This window comes from Gossypium arboreum, chromosome 6 (genome assembly GCF_025698485.1).
Source record: "Gossypium arboreum isolate Shixiya-1 chromosome 6, ASM2569848v2, whole genome shotgun sequence".
NCBI classification, from domain to species: domain Eukaryota; kingdom Viridiplantae; phylum Streptophyta; class Magnoliopsida; order Malvales; family Malvaceae; genus Gossypium; species Gossypium arboreum.
Genome location: NC_069075.1, coordinates 7,005,756 through 7,025,384, shown reverse-complemented (window position 1 = coordinate 7,025,384; position 19,629 = coordinate 7,005,756). Strand labels below are relative to the sequence as shown.

General features: G+C 29.9%; 1 protein-coding gene across 1 annotated transcript; it reads right to left on the bottom strand.

Moving 5' to 3' along the window:
- Positions 1-13,715: 13,715 nt before the first annotated feature.
- On the bottom strand, positions 13,716-15,671 carry LOC108484384 (molybdopterin synthase sulfur carrier subunit). Its single transcript, XM_017788155.2, has 2 exons — positions 15,468-15,671; positions 13,716-14,602 (listed from the first exon to the last, which is right to left on the bottom strand). The coding sequence occupies exon 2, from the start codon at positions 14,549-14,551 to the stop codon at positions 14,246-14,248; it is 306 nt and encodes a 101-aa protein (XP_017643644.1). The 5' UTR covers positions 14,552-14,602; positions 15,468-15,671; the 3' UTR covers positions 13,716-14,245.
- Positions 15,672-19,629: the final 3,958 nt, after the last annotated feature.

The window sequence follows — 19,629 nt, the reverse complement described above, 5'->3', positions numbered from 1 at the left end:
GTAAAATCAACAATACATGTTTGCTTGACACTCCTCCAAACTATTCACCATAATAAACGATCATATTTTGTTAATATGAGCTTACCTTTGGAGGATAAGAACTAGGTTTGCCAATTATCGAGCCTTTTACCTACTAAAATCCATACAGATATATAAAATTTTAAATAAAAATATAGATAAATAATACGAATACAATATAATATTATTTGATATATCAATGGAATGATATTTTAACTTCATAGGCGGGGTTAAAAAGTCACATGTTCCACAGATTATTTCTTCTTTCTACCCTAGATATTATTTTATGAGTGAATGCACTTAGTAGGTCCCTCTATTATGGAGATCGGATTAAGTTAACCTTTATACTATAAATTGATCAATTTAGTCCTTGTATTATTACAAAAATCAAATAAGGTTAAATTTTAATATAGTTAACTTTTACTGTTTAAAAAAATATCATTTACTATTTAATAAAGGTATATTTTAAAAGATTTTTATGATTTTATAGATGAAATATTTTGTTTGGATTTAAATTGCAAGTGAAAAAAATAATTTTCATGTTATTTTTTAAATAGTAAATGTTAACTTTATTTCAATTTGGACTTATTTGACTTTCAAATAGTATATGAATTAAATTGAACCATTTAATACTAAATGGACTAATTTGATCTGATCCATGTAATGGAGAGACTTAGAGTATTTTAACATTATTTTATGCTTATTTTAATAAAAAAACAGACCTTTATTTTCTTTATATTTTTATTTATTATTTCTATTTTATTTATTGTATACTAATGTGCTTGGACACCATACTGTAATTGGATGAGGGTGCTGTAATTAGAAGAAATTCCATTTCTCTAAATGTGTTGGGTGACGAATATAATTACATTGTAGTTTCTTATGTCATGTTTAATAACATAAATTGTAATTATAAAATACATAACTTTAGTTTTATAAAAATATTAATTATCATAAAATGATTAATCATACCAAAGAAAAAAATTTCGAACAAGTAACAAAATTTAAAATCAAATCAATGTATGCAATATGTTAGTCTAAAAAGATATTCGACAACACAACTTCTAATAAAATTAACAAGAAAAATAAATATTGTATACAATTTTATCTAATTAGCACGGCATTTTATATTTGTTAGGTTATTCTCTCTGTAACATTATACATATACTCCTTGTCATGATCATTGACCAATTATAATTAATTCATAATAAATACTAATTTAATTAAATTTAGCATAATTTATTTATAATAAATACTATTTAATTTAGTTAATTATTTAATAGGTTAATATTAATGGAAAATTATCTCTAGCCTATGAATTTTTTAGATCATTTAATCAAGATTAGTAAAATAACATATAATTATATTTTTAAAAATAAAATATATAAAAATATATATCCTAAAGTTAAAATATTATTACTATTATATAAATAACTTCTTAAATTTAAATAATGTACGGATATGTTTGGAAAGCCATATGGTAATTAGAATTGAGTGTAATTCTTTGTAATTACACGCTCCCTATAAGAATTTAAAATTGTAATTGTAATGCTTTAATTATACTCAATTCAGTAGGACCTGCTAATTACAACGATCACTTAAACATGTCATACATGTGTAATTACAAGCTAATTTAAAATATGACGCACAAAAAGGAACAAGGACCAAATGGGAAATTATTCTCAACCCCATTAAACGTGCCGTTTCCAAGAGTGACCAAATGACCAGAGGACCAAAATAAAAAAAATAAATTAAGTGGTATAATTTTTAAAAAGGAAAAAGGTCAAAAATAGAACCCTATTGAAAAGCATCTAAAAGGTGGAAGGACTAAAGCTACAAATATCCCCCTAAAAAAACATGGGGATCCTAGGGGTGATTCGGGTTGGGCAATTGGGTCTTGCTTCAAAACGACGCTGTTTTGGGGCTTCTAAAGCCAGGCCAAAACGACATCGTACCGAGGCTCTATATAAGTCAAAATTTTCAAGAAAAAAAATCACTTCTCCTGTGTTTAAAAAAAAAAACCTCTCCTTTCCCCCTTCTTTTTTCTCTGAACGCATCGTTGGATCCGACCATAGGGCCGTCAAATGCCTGCCATGGCCACTGGTCACTGGCGATGGAAACAACGACCGTCGCCTTCGGTGGTCGGAGTTACAAAAAACAAGCCTTTGTAGCCTCTTTTTGACCTAGATCTGAAGGCAAAGCCTTCTTTTCGCAAAAATAAAAAATCAAAAAATCAAAAAATCAAAAAATCAAAAATCAAAAATCAAAAGAGAAAACTTTAGGCTCTTTCACCTAGCCGACGCGCCTTTCACGCCCTGTTCTGTTGAAGCCCAGGCCAAACTCTAAAGGGTTTTGGGGTTTTCATTGTCGGAGAAGACCTCCGACGATAGAGGGAGGTGAAGCGACTCAGGTAAAATAGATTTATTTATTTATTTATTATACTTTTTCGAAATAAAAAATAAAAATAAAAGAATCACCTTTGTTTTTTTCTTTTGTATTTTCTTCCTTGTAATCAATACATCTCAAATCTCTGGCTTTTATAGCCGATTACACAAATATTTTTCTTTTCTTTCTTTTGTTGTTTTTGATTTTTTTATCATCTGTCTTGTTCTCTTTTCTCTTTGCAGGTGTTTGTGGTTAATGATGGTGGGAGTCGCACCCTTGCCATTTCGATGCAACGATGGCAGGGGAGGCCATCCTCGGGCGATGCATCCACTGATGTGGCCAGGATCAACAGCGCATAGGTGGTCTAGGGTTTTTTAGTTTTCTGAAAAGTTTAGATCGTGTGCTTTGGGTTAGGTGATATATTTTGGGCTTAGTTTGGGCTTGTAAGATTTGTTCATTTTTAATTTATCTTTTTTTTTGTTTTTTCTCTGGCCCAGACAAAATTGACCTGTTACACAAGCAATTACACATAAATACAATTAATAGGTGGCTTTCCAAACATACCCTAAATAAGGATCACGATTCTAGCATCAATTAAGAAAATAGAGGATAAATCGTTAAACAATTAAATAGCTTTAATTATTGAACCCAATATTTGGCCGGTTGGTCATGGGTATTCATCTCATATTTCAAGTCTTGGATTTGAGTCGTGGTGTGTGTGAAGTAGTGATTTGCTCTAACGAAAGGTGTGTAAGTTGTATTAAAAAAGAAGAAGAAGTATGATTATTAATTATTTATTAAATCATAAAATCCCATTTTTAATCTAATTTTGGTAACCAAATATATTTGATTAAAAAGGTTGAAGCCCTCTAAAATTAAACATTTTTCATCCAAACCTCATGTTCTTTCTCCATTTTTTACTCAAAACCATTGTCTTTTTACACCAAAAATCCCTTCATGTAAACCTATTTAAACACTCTAATCCAAAACATTTTTCACATATTACATCAAAAATACCAAAAATAAAATAAAATTAAAATTCAATATAAAAGAGATGGCCTCCAAGAAAAATATGACAACAATGGTGATTTTTGTGATGATTTTAATGGCTGGAATTTGTTCAAGCCAAGAATTGATTTGTTTTTCCATTTTTTAAAATTCTTTTTGGATTATTATCAGATAAATCAATAGCATTTTTTTTTCCTTTTAACTTTACTAGAGGCCAATTGAGTCTTAAATCGATTGACATGTGCATTGTTGTTAATATAGAAGGACGTTAGTTCGAATACATTGAAGTGTATTATCCTCCTATTTATGGATTATAGAGCGGTTAGGAGTAGTTCTAGACATTATTTTAGAATGAGCAAATATAATCAAAATCTATAATAAAATTATTTAAAAGGAAATTACTAGAAAAACTCGTGAAAAGTTAAAAAATTAAATTGCGTTTAGATGATAATTAATTATTTATTTTTCTTTGGAGTGAATTATAATAAGGAAGGATAGCTAGCTTTGAATAAAATTTTATTTTATGGAAATAAAGTATCATCCTTTTCTAATTAACGTTGCGTTACGTTTGGGAATTTGAATTTACTATTAGTCTTTAAATTTATATATATATATATATATATATATATTATGTTTAGCCTTTATAAATTCTATGAAAAACATAGAGATAATAATTTATTTGATGTTTTATTTTTTAAAATTTTTTAATTATGTATTTAATTTTTGTCCATTTTAACTTTTAAATTTTCGTTATTTGTCAAATCATCTCAAAATAGATGAAAATAATTAATGTCTATTCACTTTGTTGATATGACATATTATTTAAAAATTATAAAATATATCAAATTATTTTTAAATATTTTAATTTTTAAAAATAATTAATTGCTAACATTACATACGTGTGGATTGTCATGATGCTAAATAAAAAATTAAGTTTATTAATTTTTCCATCCATTTTGGACTGATGTGAAAATAATGCAACTTATTCAAATTCAAAAGCTAAAAGAAACGAAAAACATAAATAGGAAACTAAAATAATTCTTTTCATAAATTTAAAATGTCAAATAAATTATTATGATAAAACAAATATTATTGATATGATTTCTTTCTATTATTAATAATTAATTAATATTACGTTAAATTCAACTTCAACTCAACTAATATAGTTGAATAAAACCTTTATTATTTAAAAAATTATTTTTATATAATATCAATTTAGTAAAATAATAATTTTTAAAACTTGTGCTTTATATATATATATATATATAGATATCAAAATAGGCCTCTAACTTTTAAGAGAAAAGATTGAATGAAACTATGATTCCATATCATCTCTATCCCTCCAATAGAAGAATGAGGAATTAGGAGAAAAAATTTTATTTGTCATACTCCTATTGGAAAGTGAAATGAATGATGTGGAATCACAGTTTCATACAATCCCTTCAGAACCTTTTGTAACAAAAATATAATTCGATTTTTTTAATATTTAAATGGATATATAAAGTAAACAAATAATAATTTTGATCTAACTAAGGATGGCTTCTCGCCACTCTCTCACTAGCCTTGAGTGGCTAGGTTCTCCACTGCCGGCGGAGTTGGAGAGAGCAACCAAAAAGGTGAAACGTAAAGATGTTTCCACGGTGTTTCTGGAGATGGTATGGATAGGGAGGGCACTTCATTTAGGGATATTTTGATGGCTAAGGATGTGGGGGAAGACAAAGAGGATACCTTTTTAGATGATAGTGTTTTTGGATGGGAAATACCCTGAAATCTGTTTTTCTGAAAGAGAATTTACATTCCTGGATTGATCAGAGCATTAGCAAAACCCTAGTGATCTGATGCTTGGTCGTTCGATTGGGTATAGGGCTTTGTTAAGATGAAACGCTAGTTTATGGGAATTGAGCGTATCTTGATAACAATTACTTTCTGGTGAAATTTTCTAAGCAACATGATTATGATGAAGTTCTTGGGGGAGGACCATTGATGGTTTGTGGGCGCATTATTTGGTGGTAAAGCCATGGAGCCAGGATTTTTCAACGGAAGAAACCCAACCTTGGAAAATTTGACTCCCAGATCTACCATACAAGAATTATACTAAGGGTCTCATTCGTTGGGAGCACCACCATGAGCGATAGGGGAAGATTTGCTAGAACTGCAATTGTCCTTGATCAGTATTGACGCCATTACCCAAACATGTGAATACGGAGGCTTTACCAACAGTATGTTACAATTATTGACGTTTTGGTCACACCAAAGAGAGCTGCGGGAAGAACACTGAGGAGGAGAACAATGGGAAACCAAATACTCAACACCTCAATACACATACATAAACTGCAACGAGAGAAATACGTACTCAAAATGAAAAATTTACATCCAAACCTATTAACACAACATGAAATTGTAAAACATTTAAGAAAAAAATAACCTTAAGAATGAAACAAACACTTTAAAATAATTGAGGACAATAGAATGCAAATGACAGTAAAATAAGTACTTACTTTTGTTTCATGTTCAAGAATACAAAAATATTATTATTTACGAAAATAGTATAATTTTCTCCTTAATTCCATTTATTGTTACATAAACTAGTTAACTTATGAACTCAATTGAATGCAGCAACAATACACTTTTGCAATGGAGTGTCCTGAGGGTAATACTACAAATGTTTTAAGGAGTCTGCAAAGTTGAAAGAGCCCTTTTCTCGGATGGGACAAGTTGAATATTGATGGTACGCGTAAACCAATTATATGATCTGTAATATCCTGATTTTGGGCCTAGTCGGAATAGTGGCTTCGTGACCACAAAATACGAGATAGAAATAATTATTTTATGATTATTTTAAGGTCTATGATATGATTGCATGATTGTGTGAAAATTTCGTGAAGAAATTTTATGCATAAAGTGCTTAAATTGAAATTAGGGACTAAATCGAATAATTTGCAAAACTTGCATTCTAGAAGTTTCTAGTATGAAATTGTTTTGAAATATTAATTAGGAGGTCTTAAAGAGTAATTTTACCAATTTCTAAGTCTATGGACAAAAATTGGACATGGATGGAATTTTGGAAAGTTTAGTAGTAAGGGCATTTTGGTCATTTAGGGGTAAAATGAATTAAAATACAAAATTAAAAGCCAATTTTGCTCATCTTCAACCCCATGGCCGAATATAGCAAGGAGAAACCATGGCTAGGGTTTTCAAGCTTCCAAGCTCGATTGTAAGTCCGTTCTACCCTCGTTTTTAATGATTTTTACGTTTTGGAGTCCGTAGCTCGATTTAGCTTATGCTAGCAATAATTTAACCTAGGTTTATATTTGGAAAAATACCCATAGGTGAAATTTGTGTATTTTGGTGTTTTATGATAGAATATGAGGTTTTAAATTATGTTAGACAACTTGTGCTACTCGGTTTTAAGTAAAAGCGAGCAAAATGGCTTAATCGGTAAAAATACCTAATAGTCATTAGTACATGTTAGAGTGAGAATTTGATGTTGCCATAGAAGGAAAAATGATCAGCATGTCATAAAACATAAGAAAATAGGCTGAATTTTAATTTACGAGCTTTGGGGCAAAAGTGTAAATATGCAAAAGTTTAGGGGCAAAATTGTAATTTTTCCAAAATATGATTTTGGGTCAATTTGAATAATGTGAGTCCTAATTAGACTATATTTTAAATGATAGAGCAAGGAAAACTGAAATTGGGCTAAAATGGGGAAAATACCAAGTTGTGGATTTAAATGGTAAAATAGCCATTTTCGCATACGAGGTAAGTTCATGTGTAAATAATGTAGCATAATGGTTATTTTTAAGTTATTGATGTTAAATATATGATATGCTGATTTTTATCATGAAATATATGCTTTGTGGTTATTTTCGAATAAAATGCAAATTAAGTGTATTATTTGTTAAATATAATTGTTACCGAGTATTGATTTCGGCATTCTACGGAAGACGGCAAGGATAAGTGTTCGAGGAAAAAGCCCGTTTGAACCTTAGGAATAGATTAGGATACAAGTGACATGTCACTAGGATGGTTGGGCATCCGAACTCGTTGAGTTGAGTCCGAGTTCACTTATGGATGCGAATGTCCGAACTCGTTGAGTTGAGTCCGAGTTCGTGAGATGTAACTAGGCATCCGAACTCGTTGAGTTGAGTCCGAGTTCACTTATGGATGCGAACGCCCGAGCTCGTTGAGTTGAGTCCGAGTTCACTTATGGGCGGGTTACATGGTAGCTTGGCTACATATGTGGCACTTATGTGCAAACTTTCCATGTATCCGAATTATATTCCGATGTGTTCAACGGGTAAAGTTCTACTCAAATGGAGGAAAATTTCGAGATGTAAAGAGACGTATTGGTAAGATGATAAATGAAAAGGTGATATGAATGTCTTGGTGATGATTATGCAAATGATGTTTTATGTTTGCTTATATGGTTATGTTACTTGCTATTTGCATGTGAGCTTACTAAGCATTTATGCTTACTCCCTCCTTTTCATTCCTTGTAGTGTTGACAAGCCAGCTCGAAATCGGAAACGGTCGGAGGCACGCTCACACTATCCGTATACCATCTTGGCATAATGGCTTGTATATTTTGAGTATGGCATGTATAGCATTATAATCATTTTGTATATATGGTCTTATGATATGGTTATTGAGTGGTATGGAAATAGAAATGCTTGGTAATGATTAGCCATTGGAATGGCTAATCATGATCATATTTGGTATTATGTATGTCAAATTGCTAGCTAATCCATGGAAACCATGAAATAGGTAAAATTTACCATAAAATAGATTCAGACAGCAGCAGTGACGTGAGTTTGAAAAATCACTAAAAATAGTAGAAATGGAATTAAATAATGAATAAGTTATGGAATCGAAGCTTGATGAGTCTATTTTCATATGGAATAAGCGAAACAGGTATATGAGCTATATTTTATGAGATGTTTAAATTTTTGTAAAACAGGGCCAGAGCGATTTCTGGATCCCCTGTTCTGACTTTGGAAATTCACCATAAATTTTACAAATATAATTAGAAGTCACGCTTTATATGTACAGATTTCTTATTGAGTCTAGTTTTATTAGAAACAAACGTTATAGTCATTGAAGCTCTGTACAGGGAGATATCTGATTCGTAATATACAGAGGTCAGAGTAGTTGAACCCTGAAACAGGGGAGACTTTAACTAATAAACTGTACTAATTGGCCCAACCAAAATTCTAGAAAAAATTAGTAGATATATATATGAGTCTAGTTTCAGGAAAAATTTACGGAATTGGATTTCGAGTTTTGTAACTCGAGATATGATTTTTAAAGCGACTGTGATGCAGTTAGCCAGCTTGTCTGGAAATTTTAAAATGAATTGTATGAGCTGTTTAATTAATGAATTAAGTCCGTTAACACCTCGTGTTCGACTCCGGAAACGGTCTTGGGTACGGGGTGTTACATGATCACTTGTGGAGGAGTTATACGGGATTGAAACGGGAAATGGATTGTCAAATTTTCTAGATTCATTGGTTCCTGTTCGGCATTGGAAGCGGAACTTTGGGGTGTTGTTGAAGACCTTTAGGTTGCCTGGTGGAATAGATAGAGAAGAGTTATTCTTGAATTGAATAATATTGACGTTGTTAATATGTTGACTGATAGTGCTAAGGTTGGAAAGCATAACTTGGGTCGCGAAGCTCATATGTACATGAAGAAGGAATGGGACATATGTACATGAAGAAGGAATGGGAGGTGATGATACAACACGTCTACAGGGAAGGCAATAAGCTTTGTTGATGGCTTAGCTTTGATGGCTTAGGATCAACCATTGCAATGTTTCGTTATTTTACTTTCCACCCTATGCAATTTTTAATTTACTATATGCTGATGCTCATGATTTTGTAACACCAAGAATAATGTCTGCTTAATATTTATTTTATTTTTTTAAAATAAAAAATTTTATCAACTCAATCAAAGAAAATAAAGCATTAAAATAGGGGAAGGGAAGAACCCAAAGCTCTCATCAAATTAATTACACACTTCAAAAATACCAAAACAACAATTCAATCTATTTCTTAGAGAAAATTATTAATCTAAATAAAATTTATTAATGTTTCAAATTAATTGTTGTAAAAAAAGCAATAAAAATAATAACATGTAACCTTTTTAAAAAAAAATCACCTTTTACCTATTTTAATTTTTAACATACCCATAATCTATTCCCAACTTATAAATAGAAGCAACAAACTCGAACTCACATTCTCTTATATTAGTAAGAGTATTCATGCCAATTGAACTAATACTCAATCAATTCATTAATAAATAATTTTAATAATAAAACAATATGGAATAATATTATTAAAACACATTATCCAATAATAATATAAAAGACACTAGATATTCAAATTTAATATGGGCTTGAGATAAAATATAATTACTGCAATTAATTTATGATTTTATCATTTTTAAAAGAATTAAACATATTTTTTTTTATTTTGGGGTTAAAGTATAGTTTTACCATATAAAAAATTTATAATTTAATAATTTTAAGGGGCTAAAATGTAATTTTTCATTTTCGAAAGGCACAAGGCCCTTGCCTCCTCCTTTTGCATTCACCCCTAAGAAATATATACCCTAGATCCAAGTTAATCTGACAACCTGTCGGAGATTGAAGAATGAAACTGCTTGGATTTGATTTGAAGATTCGTGACGTTTAAAATTATTTAAAAAAATTAAATTGTAGAAAAGAAGGAGAAAAAAAAACTTTTATTGGTACAAGCGATGTGAACGGAAAATGACATACAACAACGATATTAACAGCTCAGTAACATAAATAAAAACTTTCAAATAATTCAATGACTATTTTGTAACTTTCTAAAATTAAGTAACAAAAACGAAAATTTATTAATAATTTAATAACCTTAAATATAGTTTACCCTACTTTACTTTGAATCCAGTAAAAAATATAGTAAATGTAAAAAATAAAAGAAAAACAATTAAGTATTGGTTAACCGAAGCTGAAGAAAATTCGAAACTTGCAACCAATCCCAAACCTTATTTTACTCCATGATTCACTCAAAACCACTTAATAAATATATCAACTAAAATCCCATATAAATATTCCAATTCTTCCCACTTATTTTCACATCATTGAAAATTTAAAAAAATAAAAATAAATAAAATAAATAAAAAATGGTTACCAAAAAAACTATTTATTTGGTAGTGTTAATGATTCTGGGTTTGATTGTGATTGCCCAAAGTGATTGTGTAGAAAATTGCTATCCAAAGTGCGTTCAAGATGTTCGTGAAAATGAAGGATGCAAACATGCATGTAAAAGATTTTGCTCCGAATATGCTGGAATGTTTTAATGATTAAGAGATATGTAATTTTGTTGTACGTAACATTATATTAAAATTTATTTTGTTATATGCTCTTTTTATTAGAGCTATAGAATTTTACTTAAAGAGATTTTGTAAAGAATATATAAAAGATTTTATAATTTAAAATAAAGTTTTAGAAAGGATATAAAATAACATGTAAACGATTTTGTAAAGAATTTCTTGCAATTGGTTTTTAATTGATGTTTAAATTTGATTATTCGATTTATCTTAATTAATGTAAAATAAAGAAAAATAGTTGATACGCTACCGATAGAAATTTTAGACTACATAAATAGGGATAAGAGATTAACAAGGGTTTTAATGGTATTGTAAAATATTAAAAGATAGACACATAACAATTTTTGAAAGTTACCTGTAAAATATAAAAATATACAGTCAATGTACCAAATATTAACCCGTAAATTAATATATAAAAGATTTTGTTCGAATATGTCGGAATGTTTTAACGATTAAAAGATATGTAGTTTTGTTGTATGCGTAACGTTATATCAAAATTTCTATGATTATATCAATATTAAAATTTTAATATTTTAATTAAACATTTTGCTATATGTTCTCTTGTTTTTAGAGCTGATAGAATTTTGCTTAAGAAATTTTGTAAAGAATATATCGAAAAATTTTATAATCTAAAGTAAAATCTTAAAAGGATATAAAATAGTATGCAAATGATTTTGTAAAAATTTCTTGCAATTATTTTTCTAAATGATGTTTAGATTTGATTATTCGATTCAATTTAGTTAATGTAAAATAAAAGAAATATTTGATACACTATCAATAAAGATTTTAGACTTTACAAAAGGGTTAAAGGATTAATAAAGGTACAGTAAAATATTTAAAAAAAAAGATTGTTTGTGAAATAAAAAATATACCGTCACTAACCCATAAAATAATAAATAAAATAATTTGTAAAAAGAGAAAATATGATAGAATTATTCCTCACTAATGTTATAGACTTGATAATTTGTTATATGTATTTTTTGGTGAATATATTTGAGAGGTCCTCTATTATAGGAACATGATAAAATTAGTCCATTTACTATTAAATGATTTAGTTTAGTCCTTGTATTATTAAAAAAATCAAATAATGTCAAATTTAAATAAAGTTAATATTTATTTTTAACAAAGTTAATAGTTTAAAGTTTTTATAGTTCTGTAAATAAAATATTTTATTTATAATTTAACTGCAATTAAAAAATAGTTTTGAAGATATTTATTATATAATAAATATTAATTCTGTAACAATTGGGACTTGTTTGATTCTTTTAATAATATAAAAACTAAATTGACTCATTTAATAATAGAGAGACTAATTTAGTCCCTACCATATGAAAGTTTTTGTAAAAGTTAAGGTGGATATTTTTGTAATTGTAGTAATAATACTATTAATTCAGTATATTTATATTATCTTTTTTCTTGACATAGTCTGCTTTAAAATATTTTTATTATAAATGTTTACATATTAATAATTCTCATGGTATGTATTTTGCACATTTTTATATTTTCTTAGAATAATAATCTTTTTTACCTTAAAAAATCATTTTACCTTTTTTTTCTTCACACTTTTCTAGACCAGTAAACTTCTATCATTTGTAAAATTACTCATAGCGGAAAAGTTTTAAGTTTTCTATAAATGGTACTAACGTGGCAGCCAAGCATATACATATTATTTTACATGGTAGTTAACATGTATTCACTGCTAATGTGTTACTATTTTGTCATATATACTATACTAACAATTAATTAAAATTTAATAAATTATTAAAACATAAAATATTTAAAATTATTAAATTATAAAAATTGAAAAACTGTAAAATTGAAAAATTATTGAACTTCTCAAAAAATTAGAACTTATAAAAATAAAAAATACAAATAATAAAATTATTAAAAATATTAAAAATTGTAAAACAATTAGAAAAATATATAATAAAAAATTATTTACAAATTATAAATATAAAAATTGATTCATTCAAGCCAAACCCCTTACCTCAATAATCGATTCAATTTTTTTGTTCAAAGCAAAAGAAATTTTGTGTGTTAATTTTCATAATTTTGATTATTGTTTTGAACTGCCACAAGAAGTTAGAGAAAAGTGAAAATTCTTTCAACCAATTATGAGTAATTTGATAAACAATAAAAATTAATAATTAAATAAAATATAAAAATAGACTAAAATGACTTTTTATATAATTCAAAATTGATAAAGATATTATATTTTTATATTAATTATTGTATCTTATTTTAATTATTTTATCTATTAATAATTTAACCTCATTTTCTTCAATGATCTTAGACATGATCATTGAATTATTTTTGGAGGGATACATATATCGTCCATTACCAAGGTTGCTTGTTCCCAATAGTATTACAAGACAATTGCAATCGGCATTACTCGATTAAAGTGTACCATTCTTTTTGAAAGCTTAAGTGTATTATGGTCAGTCAAATCAAGTTTAGTTCGTACTGAATTTATGCATGATATTAATATCATACATAATTATTTAAATCTAAATTTTATGTTGAATAAATTTTTTTCTTAAAAACATCATTCTAATCTAATACTTTTATCTAAATCTTTTAAAGTTTCGAGCAGACTCTTAAAGTTGACCCTATAATAGGTCTAGTAGAGACTACTTTGTGACCTAATGACTATTGTATTTTCCACAAATTTGAACCTACAACACCATCCTTCAAACAACCAAATTGCAATGTATATTACTCAGTAGAATACATGTATATTCGACACAAGTATCCTGAAATTTGTGTTAATATTTTTAAATATTAAGTCATTTTCTCATACCCATATTCAGATGTATCAAATATAATAAAAATGAAAATCTGAATAACATAAATTGCGGTAGCATAGAAACATTAACATAAATGACTCAAAATGTTGCAAATTTAGGTGCTCCATCAATGAGAGATGATTCTATAACATAAATGACTACTGTATTTTCCACAACTTGAACTTACAACGCCAACCTCATCCTCTCAACGAACAAAGTGCAATCTATGTTACCCAAATTCGCAGTAAATGCTAGATACAAGTATATGTCCGACATGAGTAGTCTTACTTTTTCCTAAATATTTTAGAAGATGAGACTCCCATATCCCTGTTAGAGTTTATGTCGGAGTATATTAGTCCAACTTTTCATTTTTCTCTAAGTATTTGTGCCCAACACCAGTGTCTAATGCATATTACTACATACTAGAGTCAGGCATATAACCATACCTAACACTCACACTCGAATTCAAGTAACATTGGTGTAAGACACAAATGTCGAACATAATTTATTTTAAGAAAATGAAATTTTGAGTAACATAGAATGCAGTACCATGCAGAATTAACATTAACGACTCAAAATATTGCAAATTTGAGTGCTCCAACAAACATTATACAGATGAAGCTTGTGCTTTATTCTTTGAGTGCCTTTAAGAAATATGAAACAGAAAATGCTTACCCACCACTTATAGGAGGAATAATGGCCAATTCATCTTTGTCTTTAACAACAGCTGACTCGGTTGTGTATTCTTCATTGAGAGCAAGAACAATACACTGACGAATCTCGTCCAAGTTAGGAAACTTTGCAACAAGCTTGTTCAGACAATCTTGAGTAGTGCTACCAGATGAAACCTCCATTGATAATTCGGTCAACCCTGTTATATCTCGAGCTTTGGCGAAGAACAGCACCTTTATCTGAACGAATGATTCATCTTTGACAACTGATTGCACTGCAGGAAGATTATCCTCCTTAGTTTTCATGTTAACAATGGGACGCAGCACTTGATTTATCACAAATTGAACCTGTTGATGCTGCAAAAGAATAAAATTGACTTTAAACCACCATTAGTATTCGGGGAAAAGGAAATTCAAATCTTGATCTTCAAGCACAGATCATAAACCAACGACCAAGCCAGATACTGGTTCAGCAGTAAATATCTGTTAATAACCTTGATTCATGTAATACTAGAACAGAATCATAAGTACATAAATCAGGTGAGCACTACATGTCAGAAATTCAAATTACGGGGTCGAAACACGAATTCAGTTTCTCTGCCATCTACATTCAAATCAATAGACGATAACAGCATTCCGTTGGAACAGCAAATCAGCACCAATAATACACCAACTATTGATCCAAATATTAAGTACAGCACCGATATCTACTAGAAAGCAGGATTCATGAAATACTTGAACAGAACTACAAGTACATAATTCAGATGAAAAATAAAGATCAGAAATTTGAATTAATGGGTTGAAACATGATACTACAAGTATAGCAATTTCTATTCTTTACGCAATTTATATTTAAATCTGTTAGATCATCGTACATTCGTCCTAATATCCCTAAAGTATTGGGAATAATAGCATTTGTCTGCATAAAGAATCAGATGAACAATACATATCAGGGATTTGAACTAACAAGTCGATGGTTTTATACAGCAATCAGACCACAAATCGCCCCCCAAATAACCTAAAATTCAGCGCAATCCACCAAACTTACATAAATTTTCAAGATTCTAGATTATGAACTCATTTAGCAGGAAGGCGATTACTGAAAACTAAAACCCGAAATGGGTTTCTAAGGAATTAATCGATTATGCAAGGATTCAATTCAAATTAGATTGTAAATTCAGATTACAAAAGAGCAGTTGGGAGATTAGAAAGAAATCGATACCTGGAGGGAGTCTGAAAATTACAGGATTCAGAATCAGATCGAATATTGATACTTGATAGTGTTTTTAAACAGTAAATTAGAAATTAAAATGTTGACCAATGGTCTTAGGTTTGCTGCTAACACTGGAGAACTGATTGGTAGAGGATAAGAGAGGAAGTTATTTCTTAAGGGTTCGTCCAGGCTATACAGTGGGTTTATTTGATTATATTGATAATATTTTAGAATTAAATCCATCAATTTAATCCATTTAATGTTTTATATTTTTATAATTATTTATATTTTATAGTAATATATAAGTTGGTTAAGCCATATATTTATTTTAAATATATATTTTATAATATATTTATTTTAAGTCGGTTCAAGACTTATTTACGAGTTTAGTAAAAAATTAGATCTAAAAATAGCTTATTTAAAATACAAGTCAATTTTAGGCTTAAATATTTAATAACCTAATCCTAGTTTAGTTCGACCTATTTTTTATGTAAGTATTATACTATTTTTATATATTATATAAATTAAAATGCATGAAAATTAAATATATAATATATATATAATACTACAATGTTAATACTAAGTATTAAAAAAATTTAATCAATAAAAAAATGTAAAAATTAATATATATTAATTAAAAGAATATAAGTAATTTTAAAATTCAAAAATATGAGTTTAGAGTGAAAATTGTATGAAATTATGATTTTACGTCATCCTTTATTCTTTCCAACAAGGAAAAATCTGAGGTTGAATTACAGATTTATATAATCATTTCTCTATGAGTTTTAAGTATTTTTAAGCATATTGGAGCTAATAAACAATTCTGAAATAATCATGCAATAAAATCCATAATCTGATCTCTCAAATGCTATTAAGGAATAAAGAAAATAGTTATGATTACTGGTAGTTAATATTAGCTGTTAGCAGTTAATTAGTTGTTAGCACTTAGCTTGTTTAATTCTGTATAAATACAGCAGCTGTGATTGAATCAATTCTTCCTTCCTTCTTCTTGAATTGTCTTTCTCATTATGGTATCTGAGCCATAATTTTTTTTTTCTCTTTTCTCTTCTCATGGCAACTGAAGCTGTTTCGGGTAATGATGATGAGAATCGGCAGTCGTTTAATACTGCTGTTCACGCAGATGGTTCTTCACACGATCTTGGCAATGCTTCTTTGAGGAGGATTCAGCAGTTTCCTAAGCATGATACTGTGAAACTTGGTGAGCATAATTTTCTTTTGTGGAAGCAACAAGTTCTGTTGATTCTTGAAGGATATGGTCTGCATGAGTTTGTTCTTGGTACTGTGAGTGTTCCTCCACAATCAGTTGTTGATAAGGATGGTAATCTTGTTTCCAATCCTGAATTCTTATTTCATAAACAGCAAGACAAGCTGTTAGCCTCTTGGTTGCTATCTACCATTTGTGATGAGATCCTGGTTCATCTCACTGATGCTCGGTCTAGTTTTGATGTTTGGAATACTGTTGTCCGTCGTTTCGTTTCGAAATCCACTTAGACAGTCTCTACCTTGAGACAATCTTTGTATTATCAGAAAAAGGGCCAATTAACTGTGAAAGAATACTTGGCAAAGATTAAGAGTTTGTGTGATACTCTGAGAGCTGCAGGAAATAATGTTTCTGAACAAGAGCAGATTAGTATTATTCTTGCTGGTCTGCCTGTGGAGTTTGAGTCGATTAGGATTGTGGCTTCTCCAATGAGGGTTTCCCTTGATCTTCTTGCAGAAATGCTCTCTGATTGTGAAGCTCGACAACAAGAGTTAGTTTCAAACGTGTCTTTTCAGGCTAATATTGTTCAGCAGCGTGGTAGCACTGATGACACCACCAGTAAAAGTGATAGGGGGTCTCGACCATCTTACAGAGGTAATGGAAGATTTTCTCGAGGCAGAGGTCGAGGAAGGAGGGAAAAGGTTGCTGCTGGACAGTTAACTGTGGGGCATGTCCCAGCTCAGGATCAAGTAGCAGATATTTTCACCAAGCCCTTGTCTGCTCCTATGTTTACAAAATTTCGATCGTGTCTCAAAGTTGTTTCCAAACAAGAACCACCAGCAGAGGTCAAGTAGCCGGAGGCATATTAAGGAATAAAGAAAATAGTTATGATTACTGGTAGTTAATATTAGCTGTTAGCAGTTAATTAGTTGTTAGCAGTTAGCTTGTTTAATTCTGTATAAACACAGCAGCTGGTTATTCAGCTAGATATGATTGAATCAATTCTTCCTTCCTTCTTCTTGAATTCTCTTTCTCATTAAATGCAATATATAATGCTTCATTTATATATATACTGATTTTTGTCAGATATCGCATTTACAAAATGAATAACAGTTGCTGACTTGCTGTCAACTCGAAAAATCTCTTAATCAAAGCTTAATTGTGACACAATTTCTCCTTCTTCAATATCATCATACAGGTCATTGCCTTTGGTTTCGTCTTCCCTGTAGTCATGTTTGAGGAACAAGCCTAGCCGATGCAGCGGACTCGGACCCCAAAGAGAGCCTCCACGCAGAATCAGGAGCTCCTTTTGTGTCTCCAAATTCAATCCCAGCTGTGTTTCTCATCTTTTGCAATGCAATCCTAGCTGCTTCTCTACCTCGATCCCGTATTGTTTTCACAGCTTGGATATGATCTTCAGTATCCTCATACAGATCAGTGTCTTCCTAGTAGTCGTGTTTGAGGAACAAGCCTAGCCGATGCAGTGGATTCGGACCAGAAAGAGAGCCTCCACACAGAATCATGAGCTCCTTTTGCGTCTCCAAATTCAATTCAATCCCGGCTGTGTTTCCCATCTTTTGCAATGCAATCCTAGCTGCTTCTCTTTCTCGATCCCGTATTGTTTTCTCAGCAGCTTCGATAGCTCGGATAAGATCTTGAACCTTTGCCTCCTCTTTACACAATCTTCGTAACAACTTCTTTTCATGTTGCTTCTTCACTCGATCAGCCTTCTTCCGTGACATTGGCAAGGGGATAGTAGGATGAGGAAATGTTATCAAGGCTTCACCAGATGTCTCATCTGTTACAGTTGCAGCAATCTTAAGTTGAGAGATGAGACGAGCATTATCCGAAGCACAATGTCGATCATACCCGCTTATTGCCCTGCATTTGTGTTGGAAATCCGGTTAATTGGAGGCATCTGCAGCTGATTTTCCACCCATTGATTCATGGTCTGATTTAGTTCACTGACACTTAATGCTGCCACATGAATTGCATTTGCAGGCTCCTTGGCTCGATGGCAGTTCAGGGTCGCCAATAGATCGACTTCTACAATTACTGGTCATGTCTTTTCTTGCCAATTTCCTAACAGGATCCTGTCTCGGTTTAAGAAACTCAACCTTGTCCGATGAATTCAATGGAACAGTTAGATTTTGTGGATTATGATGCCAATAATCCTTCAAAGATTTCCATCTAGACTGAAGAATGCCATTCAGTTCTTGATCATCAAATGTTTGATGATTCAAAAACCTGCATGCAATCGGATATTTCTTGTGAATCATGCAAGCGTCCATCTTTTGCCTCTTTTTGTTCGGACCCCCGGTGGTCATCCCTTCTCTGTAGACAGCACTTCTTGTGTGGTTTCCTTTTGCGGCAAGCTGATGAAGAATTCTGTTTTGGTTTTGCTAGAGAAAATAAGATATTTTGTAAGTGGCGGCTAAAGATGTGAATGCTTATGTTAATCTCTCTTAATTGACTGCAAAGTTTGCTTTTAACAGTATATGTTCTAATTCTTATCAATTTAAAGCAAACATAATTTTAAATAAGAGTAGTAAATTATTATTTTTATTTAATAGATTTAAATTTATTTTATTTTTAAATATATTATTTTATTGAATATTTTAATAATGAAACTGAGTTATTATTATTATTAATATTTTATTTGTAGATTTTTTAAAAATATTAACCCATTCATTTACGTTTCAACTAACCCGATTAAAAGTATTTTAAAAAAAAACTATATTTTCCATTTTAGTAATTAAAATATCGGCGAATGTTAATTTTTTATAAGTTTAAATTTAGATAATATTTGAATTCAAGTATTCTAATTATTATATTTATGGATAATAATTAGTACTATATTTGAATTTATTATTTATTTTATTTTAAAATTTATATTTTAGTAAATATTTTATTTAATTATAATTCGTAATAGTCAAATAGTTTAGGTTT